Here is a 10864-nt window from a genome sequence, read left to right as displayed (position 1 = left end):
GGTAGTGTAGCGTTTTGTGATTATAAAATTAATCTGTCTCTAAATCTGTTTAAAGAGTTTTTTGCCATATAATGAGCAATATAAATTATTAATATTTTCATGTTCTTAGGGACTTGCATAGCCATAATTTTACCAACACAGCTGTTTGACCCAGTGACATCATGTTTTGCATATTTTTGCATTTTAATGAGTTAGTCATTTAAAAGGTTACAAAGAAACCATAACTCATAAGTAATTAAATTATTTAGCAGAAGAAGTATAAGAAGGTCTTCTGACATAGGTCAGTGTGGGAAGGAAGGAGCATCAATGTACTGAATTGCACCTGTTTGTTGAAGATAGGTGCAAACCAGAATCTTCAGTTTTAGATTACAAGTGGTTATTTTCTCAGGGCATAGGCTGAATGCATGCACATACTAAAACCAGCTGAATTTTCTGTCATTCAGATAGAAGATTTTTAGACTGTGGTCACAAACAATCCTCAGCGGTTAATGGGTGGTGCCTTGCGAGACTTGGATAACTTCAAGATTTTACAGAAAACACTTACTGGGTGATGCTTTTTCCCTCTGCAGTACAGAACAAAAAGCTGAAGTACAGACCTTCAAAGAGATTTATATTTAATCTTTTTTTTGCAGTAGTGGTTTCATATGTATAATTTCTTGCAGGTGAAAGGTAAAGTAGAAGACCTTGACTACTTGAATTGCCTTTGTGCAAGCTAAAGATGTTACAAATCTAGACAAACCTCTGAGCTCATTGAAATGTCTGCAGAACAGCTCACAGAATGAGAATGTTTACAAAAATATTTTGCACAATTGGAAAAGAGAGAGAAATTACATATATTTTAGAATAAAATTATTTTTTCATGTTGTGCTACATAAAAATGCAAACTTAAAACCTATTTGGAGTTATATTCATTATGAAATACAAAAGAGAATAATTAAGACATACTGTGACATTTTCAGGGAGGAGGCAAAGTGGATTGGAAAATGAATTTGCAGCTGAGAACTTTTGCTGTCAGCTAATGGGATGCTGAGAAACACCGTAGAAACATTAAAAAATCCTGCAGTCCAGCTTCATCTCTGCACCTCATTTGAGCAAGAGTTTCAGAGAGTAACTTTTATTCTCCTTGGTTTGCCTATCTGTAAATTAGAATGAATAATTAAGTATTACTTCTGTGGGTTTTATGAAGTGTTTGATAACAATTGTGTTTCTGGTATGTTTCATTAAAAAGTAAAGTTCTGTGTAAACCTGAATGACCTTTTAATCAAAATCTTAGTAAAAAAGTAAAAAAAGCAAGAGTTTCCCATATGATATCTGGTACCACGCTGAAGCTCCTGCGATTTTTGGAGGGAAAGGAAGTACAATAGTTTTATGAGAAAGGAGAATGCAGGCGCTAATTACAGAAAGGGGTCCAATAGGTATCATTTAAAGATGCCAGGCCTTGGGGGTAACTGGTGAATTCATTCTTTCATGGCTTGTATGGTCCCCAAAGCTGGGCACAGTTAGTGAAGAAGAGCAGAGACTGTTATTGCAGCCTGGGCAGTTATTATGGGAGGATTTTTTGCAGTCCTACTCCGCCTGGGTGGTTGGGGTGAATTCGCTTCCATTCAGCCTCTCGTGATTTCTCTGGATAGCCTGATTCTCACGTTAGGGACAGGTGTTGTGGCTGAGGCTTATTAAAGAATGTTTGAAGAAGCCTTTGAATGTGAACCTAATTCTTTTCTATTAATTCACAGAATTAAGTTAATGCGACAGCATTTTTTAGGTTTCTTGTATTTCACTTATGATGAGAAACAATCTTCTGCTGAAAATCGCAATGAAGTTGGTGCTTACAAAGGCACAGAAGTTCCCTATCAAGGATACAGTACTGAGGGAGCAAAATGTTTGTAATACACGGATGTGTTTTCTTAGTTTTGGCCTTTGGAACAAACACCGTGAAACATGACTGCAGATCTTAACATAGACGTATCTAGGTTGCTAATTGTAGATAGACATAAAACACTAGTTCTTTTCAAAACTTTTCAACAGTAAACTCAAAATGTAGTAACAGCTTATCTGTTTTGTGGTGGTGTTTTGTGGTTTTTTTTTTGTTGTTGTTGTTGTTGTTTGTTTAGCCTAGAACATTGGTTTGTTTAGGATAGCTGCACTAGCACCAAATTAATAAATAGCGAAGGAAAACACACTTAATGGCCTGTTTTGTATTTTCCAGCACAAAGTTCCTATATATGGTGAAATGAGATGAATACAGTTCCGCATGCAGACCAAATGCAGTGAGGAATTAGAAGGCAGTAACAGAAAGGAAATGAAGAGTTTATTGTTTTTATAGCTCTAATATCCATTAAAAGTTAGTAACACAGCAGGTGACAGTTTGGGTAAGTGTAAAGTGAATGTTTTGAAATAAATAGCAGTTGGGTGACCTGGGATGTCAGGGCTCTAGACAAGGGTGTGTGTTTGTCAATATATCCTACATGTTTTACAGACTCCTCAGGGAACAGGGGAAGATACAATTTCACCTTTTCTGTGCCAAAACATTTTAATTATATCTTCTTCCAAGTACAGCGGTTCAGTAACCAAGGAGCTGACATTGATGCATGTGTTGATAAAGCTGCAAACATTCAAAATGAGATTAACAAAGATTTTGAGGAAAGGGTGACAGCTAATTTTGCACAGTATTCTGCATCTAATTCAGGTCAGTGTAATGATAGAATATTTTATAACGGTTGTGTCATCCAGAGGGACTTTTATGATGCTTTGTGTTTTTGAGTATTTGTGTATATGAAAGTATAGTTCTTAATACATCATTCAAACAGCTTATAAGTTTTTATTGAACCTCCATTGGTTGTAGCCATAAACAGGAATAAACTTTAGCATTTAGAAGCACTTTTATATATCCATCAGAATTCATCACAGCAATAGGGTCCTTTTGTCTAATTCACCTCGAAAGTATTGACTTCAGATGTGAAATGGAACCAAACTACTGCGCCTGGTTTGTAGCGTTGCTTACTATTTGCAAAAAGATCAGATGGAAAGTTATATTAAATGTATTTGAATAATCAAACTGTAGTTTCATTGTATTGTGTGAGACCTTTTGAGAACATCTCAATGTATGTCTGCTCTATTCTCCTCCTTGTTTGAAGGCAACTGACATTCTTCTTTCACTTTTTTTGTTTGTGAAGTTTTCTTCTTTTTTTTTTTTTTTTTTTCTCCACTCACTTCTCCATCTGCTTTCACTTTTGTTTGCTTGGGCCGTCTCTCATCCCAACTTGATAATGAGGAATGCGGTGTGACCCTGACCTCTATCAGCCCATGCATGACCTTCTGACTCCCCCACATAACCTTTGACCTTCTCTTTGACAGCTTGATTAATTACCCTGTGTTATGATTTATGAGTAAGTGCTATGTAAAAATAATAGACAACAGGTGGTCCTCTAAAAACTTTTTGTGGCATGTTTTCTTTTCCTGCCTAACTTGATGAGCTATTTTAAGTTGGGAACTTAGTGGGACAATGTGTGTTTGGCAGTAACACGGCATTTTTACACACTTGGACACAGCGCTGGAATTCAGCGTGCCGAGCACCGAGGTGTAGCTGGGGTGAAAATATTGCAAAGTACTGGCAGGGTGCAGTTGCCAAAATGTACATTGGGTGGAAACAGAAAGCGGAGTCAACTGACATTTCAGGCGTTTCAGTCTCAGGTCACGTCTTGAGAAAATTGCTCAAATAATGGAGGGGGCATTTTTCAAGCTGAGCTGCATCTCCAACAGCTATGTTTACTTTAACGCTTCACTAGTGACTTCGGATTGGTTGTCATGACCTCATCCCACTGTTGCACCTACGATGTCGCAACAGTGACATATATGTACCCTTCCCGTGAAAAAAGATGGGAAATAAACAGAACATACATCTTTCAGAAAGATGAATGGACGCTGCTATGTCCATTTTAACCACGGGAAGGTTTAAGAGCCGAGCACTTGGAGTTACATTTCCCTTGGGAATTAGCTCTGAGCTTGTTGCAAACAATCTACACAGAAATCTGAACTTGAAAAATCAGGTTGATAAGGCTTAAGAAAATGATCTCTTTCAGACCCCCGCTTGCAGTCCAAAAAGATAGTTACACAGGTCAAAAGATTCCTCTCCAGCCCTGACCTCTCTGGTCACATATGGTATCCCATCCTGGTGGGTTAATATGCAGAGCCGAATGCTTTCAGCTCATTATTCATTTGGCCAGGCAGAAGAGATTTCAAAAGATTTAGAATTTACCTCAAATATTTTGAATATTTTGGGGTTCTTTTTCTTTTTTTTTACATCATACATTGCTGGTTCAGTCATAAGACAGACAACAATTATGTACATTTGTACATTTGTATTTACTAACCTGAAAGCAGAGCTTGGACACAGTCCCCTACCTCCAGAAGTAGTTACTTGGAGGTTGATAGTAGTTGTTAAAGATGTTTTACTGCTGACTTATCATGAAGTGAATTCCAGGAAATAGCTGCTAATAGAGTACTCTAGTCTGAAAGAGAAACTGTAATTGTATCCCCTGAGCTAGTAGGTTAGAGGCTGCAACTTGTATTTATCAGTGTCTATCCTGATTATTACTTCTCATCACAGATACACTAATGGGTGATGCAGGCAAACTTTGACTTCTCTGTGGCATCTGTACTCTCTCAGATACATGGTAGAGCACCGGGCTTAGCTTGTTTTAATTAACTAAAGATTTATGGAGGTTTTTCTGTTATTGTTAGAAAGTTTAACTTTTTACTGTGAAAAAACTGCACTTTGCACAGTGGTTTATCCTTCTGTGTGCACTAGAAACATAGAAAAAATGACTCGCTGTTACTTACATTGAAAACATAACCAAGTTTTAAAACTTGCCTGAATGACGATACTCACTACATTTTAATAATGCTGTAAGCTCATCATAACAGAAATTCATATTCTTAATGACATCGTGAGGTATATATTTGCGAACTCATTTAAAGATTTTAATGAATGTGGTTTTGTCTTTTCTAAACAGTCATGCCAAATGTGTATCATGCCTGTTATTAGAGTTTCCTTAGGGCCTGCTTTTAAATATTAATGGTTTTGTGTGTTCAGGTTTGCATTGGCTTGCACTTCACTCTACCCCTCTGAGTCAGTGAAGAGGCCCATCTTTTTTTATTTTCTGATTATACTGAAATTTAATGGTTCAGCTCTGCCAGTGTGAGTGCATTTTTAAGAAATTAATGGAACTTAAAAGGCGTATTGTTTACACAGATGTTATTTAAAGTTAAGTATTCGTTGTCAATAGAAAATGTTTAGGGTAAGGCTGAACGAGAGAGTTTGGAATCAGGCACAGTTTTACCAGTCATCTTTATACACGTTGATATCAAATCTTTGGGGTGCCATTGTTAATGTCTTGTAATTTAGGAGGCAGAAGGCAAGGGAAAGGAAATACATCATAAGCAAAGCAATCTGAAAGGAGATTATTTTCCTAGGAGAAATTCTTAAGAATTGGTATGATAGTTTTTCCCACAATTGAGAAAAAAAAGAAAAAAAAAAAACTCAGTTATTACTTAATTACTTTAATCGTACTGACAGAAAAGACATGCTATCTCAGAAAAAAAAATATAGAGGGAAACACGTTATGCTGCTTAAAATATAATTGATAAAAATCCTCTAATTGATTTATGAAATAGTGAATTTAAAAATGGAATCATATTTCATCTGTTGATGTCTGTGTGAAAAATTGACATTGTGTCCTTATAAAATTGGACAAATGAGTCATGTAATTTTCAGTTACATAATCAATAACTTAGACAAATTCTACTTCTTTGATGATTTATGTGTCTGTTTTGTGGTCAGCGAAAAGTGGACACAGAGCTTCAGATTCCTGTAACACTCGTAAACCTATAATAAATACATGAATTTTGCATTTGGCATTGTATAGAAGGCAAAAAGAATCAATAGGCAGGACGTCTCTGCTCAGGATGAACAGGTCAAGAAGACAAACAACAAAGGGAGCAGCGGCTGAGGCCACCACCACAGTGCTTCGTGCCAGGTGTGGCGAAAACTTGGTCCTCGCTCTGCTGCCAGCGGGCTCGAAATTCATAATTTTCGTCTTGAGCCGTGCAGTTTAGCAGCACGTATACCTGCTGAAGTGGTATTTCTCCCTGGCAATGGGTCCGGGGCTTTGGATTTCATGAGCAGGAATTGTATCAGCCTCGCCAGCAGCGAGTGAGGGCAGCATCGTGTGCTGATATGAGCGGCGGAGGCGTGGGTAGCTTTTAAACCAGGCCTTCCTTTGTTTCCCGTCTCTCTCTGCCCCTCCTCCTCCCCCTCCATTTATTTATTTGGCTATTTATTTATTTATATTTACCTAAGTTCAATTCACTCGGCGGAGAGGGCAGGGAAGAAACATGACAGGAGACCACTTACTCATGGTACCGAATCTAGTGAGGAGGCAATTTTCTCTTTGGCCTACGGTGACCTTTTTTGAGCACGTTCCTTACGCCAGAGACAGTGTACTGAATGCCTCTATTTCACCCTGTTTAGCAGAGTGCAACAGTGTCCTTTAGCTTAGTTTTGGTGGGAGGAGAAGCTATGGCAGAAATTTGAGAAGGGCGTGAAAAGTTGTGCAGCACAAGGAAGAGGGGTAGGAACTTCCTTCAAATGTGATTTTGATAACTAGTCGAGTGTGTCCAACTGTAGAAAATCACCAAGTGACAATCTGTCTACCTGACAGTGACCACAATGCGTTACAAGATTTTTGAATAGCTCTACAGATTAGAATAAAGGAAGTCCAAATAAAGTACCTTTTGTTGGTGTAGATTTGGTTTATTCTGGTGAAGCTAGGTATGTGGACGTCTTTGATCTTCCTGCCCAGCCTAAGTGCAAAATTAAGCATTAAACGAAAAGCTGGAATAAAGCTGTTTAGTCAGATAATTAGTATAGACATTCTCAAAAAGTGAGTCTTTATTAAAATTTACTTTTAAAGGACAGCTTGATTTTCATTGGGAACCCATGGTAACTTTAAGGACTCATCTGTTAAATGCACGTGCTTCCCTTTTTCTCCCTGCATTTGCGATTATCTTTCACAAATATTACAATTCTTGTATGATTTACCATCATTTAAAAATCATAATAAAATGATTGGCTGATTTATTCAAGATTTATTTCTCATTCATAAATTCATGTATTTTTCAACCAGCTCATTTTCTGAGGCACAAAAATGCAGCTGGTATGCTCAAAAGCATCCTCCAGGTCACAAATTTTCTCTGGGTTTGTTGAATATGGGACATAATCCCAATGAAGTTTTAGAGCAGATTTAAAGATGTGCTTAAAAGTCATCCCCACAGTAAAAGAGTTGACTTGTAAGCAATACCACTGAATCAGTTTTGGTATTGATTCATTGTTACTGCCACTATTGGCTTCTGCATGGTATGCTTGTCAGCTAGACAAAAGGTTTTACTATTTTAAACCGCGCTGAATAATTTTCACATGCTCTCTCTAATACATATATGAAATCCCTCCATCCTTTCTATTCTAAAGGTTTTTATGGGCTGGGTTTAAAGCTTTTTATTCATCGTTATGTAGAGTTCTTAAAATAATATTTTGCTTTTAGTTCTAATACTGTTTTCTGAAAAAGTCGTATACCGTGCTTATGAATAAAACAACATATTAAATTATTTTAAAGGTAAAACAGGCAACTTTTCTGACGCTAAGGGATGTGTATATGCATAAGTGCATGCACAGACACATATTCACACATCAATATCCCTTTAATGACAGAAATGAAACAAACAGAATATTCTTAAAATGCTATTCTAAAAATTATGTTGTGTGAACTTGCTGAAATAAATATATAAGTTTTTAAGAGCATTAAAGTAAAAGCAAAGCATTTTCAAGTATTAAATCTCCCTTTTCATATTTCTTTCTTTTCTTTTTTTTTTTGTCTCTTCTAAACCAGGAAGGCTATGGAGTAATAGTACTGAATCCCAATGAGAACTATATTGAAGTGGAGAAGACAAAAGCCCAAGTACATCTGTCTTCTGATAGCTCAGATGAACCTGCAGAAAAGAGGGAAAGAAAAGATAAAATCCAGAAGGAAACAAAGAAGCGACGTGACTTCTATGAGAAGTATCGAAATCCACAAAAAGAAAAAGAAACAATGCAGATGTATATTAGAGTAAGTTTCTTTTACTTTTTTTTGTCCTTCTTTACTGATGTATCAATATGTTTACTGTCCATATTAGCTAATAAATAATGTGCTTTTTTAAAAACAAACACATTACTGCGTTCAGGAGTTCATACAGAGTTCCTGTGTCTTTATTCTATTGATATTTTTTGTCACTTGCTGAATGTGAAGTTTTAGAAGAGTTACAAAACAGTCCTTTCTAATTTCAAAGGGGAACTTCAAATAAACCCCAGAGGAACTCAGTGGTGCTATCAAGAAAGGGAATGATTTAAGGAAGACTTTGTAAAAATGATTTTATAAATAGAGGTGTACACAAGAAACACTTTCTAATGCAGCTTAGGCAACACATTAGCTTCACATGTCATGCATCCGTTTATTGTATTACATTGTCTTATACTGGGGAGGCAATAGTTATTGCCTGATAGTTTTTTAACATATTACCTGCTGAATTAATACTGTATTGTGGAAAATACCGGTGTTCATCTTGTGTGGTAGCAGATTTACCCTATAATGTATTGTTTTCATATGAGCAACCATCCATTGTATTTCAGCTGAACTTCTGAAGGCAGATAAAGGAGGAGAGTTATTAATATCTTAATAAATATTTAAGCTAGAATAGTTCGAGAATGGTGTAATGAGGAAACTCTGTCCCCTGCTCTTTTCTTACTCAGTGAACCTTTGCACTTTGTAATGCTACCAGCATGGGATCGTTATAACAGTGCTACCCGAGGATTTCTAATTCTGCAGGGGGCACAAACAATATTATTTGCACTTTGACACATTCTGCTTCATATACATACTATGCATTATACATTCGAGACTGAGTCATGCAATTTCCAAAGCCTTTATTATGAAAGTTAGCGTTTTCATTCAGTGGTAAAACATGGCAGAAAAGCCACAGTGTACTTAAATCAGTAAAAACATGTGTGCCTTTTTGGTGTGAAATACAGAAAAATTCAGCAAAAGGGATGTTAGAATCGTCTTAAATTTTAAGTTGTTCCTTTTAATTGTGGTTTAACATTAAAATGTTTGTAGGAGAAATGCAGCTGTACTGTCTGGTTAAAAGGTTTTGTAACCTGGATGTAAGAATCACTAATACCATAAATATTACTGTGGCTTTTGAGGAATATCTCACTACTGAGTATGGGAAACAAAAGGATGCATATATATATTCAAAGCCACCAACACAGCACTGTGTTTTGTTGTTGTTTTTTTTTTTCCTTTCTGCTTCTTTTTGTGGGATAAGCCATTCTTTCTGACGGTCAGACCCTGTTTCTTAAGAGGGGCAAGGAGGCTTGTGTCAAGGTACATCAGGAGCCGGTGGACATTGCTGTATTGTCCAGAAATACATTTAATCAGCATGCTGGTCCAGTGTCCTCTTGTTGAGAGTAAACCTTTTTTTGATACCTTTTTAGCAGTTCCACCTTCTCATGTCTCTTTTGCTTGATGAGGCATGAAATTTGGCTTCGGGAGGTTTGACCCCCGAAACATAAAATGCATGACTCCATATCATTTTCTTTTTTTGCGTGGCTCTGTGCCTCAGATATGACTGTTGACATTCCCTTTATTCAATTTTCTTCAAACCTAGGAAAGAAGTAGTATAAGTTTTAGTGAAAGAGTCTCCTTTCCTGGGTGAAATAAATGAAATTGGGCTTTCTAATGCAATCGGTGTTTTATTCTGAAAGAATTTTTTGCTTTTCTTTTCTTTAATAAGCCCTAATACAGAGAGACTTTTTGAAACAGAATGAAAAATATCCCTGCTTCGGTGTATGGCAGGATAAATTACTGCAATTTGCTTGCCTATTGGTTTCTGAAACAGAACTGGACCGCTGATAGGGTACCATTTACTCTGTTGGGTGGAACTGCTAAGTCTGTAAAAACTTAGACAGGTGGTTGCACGAGGAGCTGTGAATAAAATGTGCTCTGGTCTGTTTTTCTCGCCAAAGACACAGTTGATAGTCTCTCCAAGCATAGCATTGTGCAGACAAAATGGTGCAATGCCTTGCTTGTGATGTATTTCTTGCCTCCCCTGCTTGGGTTGTGTGTGCTACAGGGAGCACCCTTTGCTTGCACCCTGGGGTCACTGCCTGCCTCACCTTAACCACGGGCTGGTGAGGGGCATGGTCTCTGGAGCAACCAGAAAGAGCAATTTAGTTAGGATTTTACTTGTTCAATGGTATGCAATACTTCTGACTCACTGTGCTCTTGAAAAAAAAATGAAAAAGAAAAAATCATATTGTCAATCCACAGGAATATTTAAAGATGATATATGTTCTGGTAGTAGTATCAACAAAGAATTTTGAAAACAAAGAAACATAAAACAGAGTAAGCCTCAGATTACCTTTGCCAAGCAGGGCAAATGGGTACAAAGATCAAAAATTTCCTCTCAGTGGCTGTGGTAAATACCTTCATTGAGATACAGCGAAGGCATCAACTGCATCTAACGTTGAAGGAAGATTTGTGTGTGTCAAATGTGCTGGGGACATCGTTTCAGACTGTTAGGCAATAGGAATAAATATCCTTATATTATGTTCCCATAGGGTCACTAAGATCTGTTGTGGTCTGATGAGGAAATGCCACGTGATGAAATTAGAGCTGTCTGGATCATGGTCCAATTTGTGCAGTTAGATTGTCCAAAATGTGCAAAAATGGAATTCTTCCATTGTAAATTTCTATAAGTATTTTTTTTCATA

The 10864-nt window shown here is 37.0% G+C and overlaps 1 protein-coding gene across 11 annotated transcripts in view; it reads left to right on the top strand.

The window, feature by feature from the left end:
- ARB2A (ARB2 cotranscriptional regulator A) overlaps positions 1–10864 on the top strand; it is a 260683-nt gene that overhangs the window by 119921 nt on the left and 129898 nt on the right. For all 11 annotated transcript variants that reach the window (XR_013943951.1, XR_013943952.1, XM_080575224.1 and 8 more), the window contains one exon: positions 7944–8162. Coding sequence is in view for 9 of the 11 variants with exons in the window: in XM_080575224.1 (XP_080431350.1) it covers positions 7944–8162 (219 nt within the window). In the remaining 2 variants the exon portion in view is untranslated. The remainder of the gene's footprint in view (positions 1–7943; positions 8163–10864) is intronic.

The sequence above is a fragment of the Anser brachyrhynchus genome (genome assembly GCF_964034855.1).
Source record: "Anser brachyrhynchus genome assembly, chromosome: Z".
In the NCBI taxonomy this organism is placed as follows: Eukaryota; Metazoa; Chordata; class Aves; order Anseriformes; family Anatidae; genus Anser; species Anser brachyrhynchus.
This window is presented reverse-complemented; position numbering and strand designations above follow the sequence as displayed.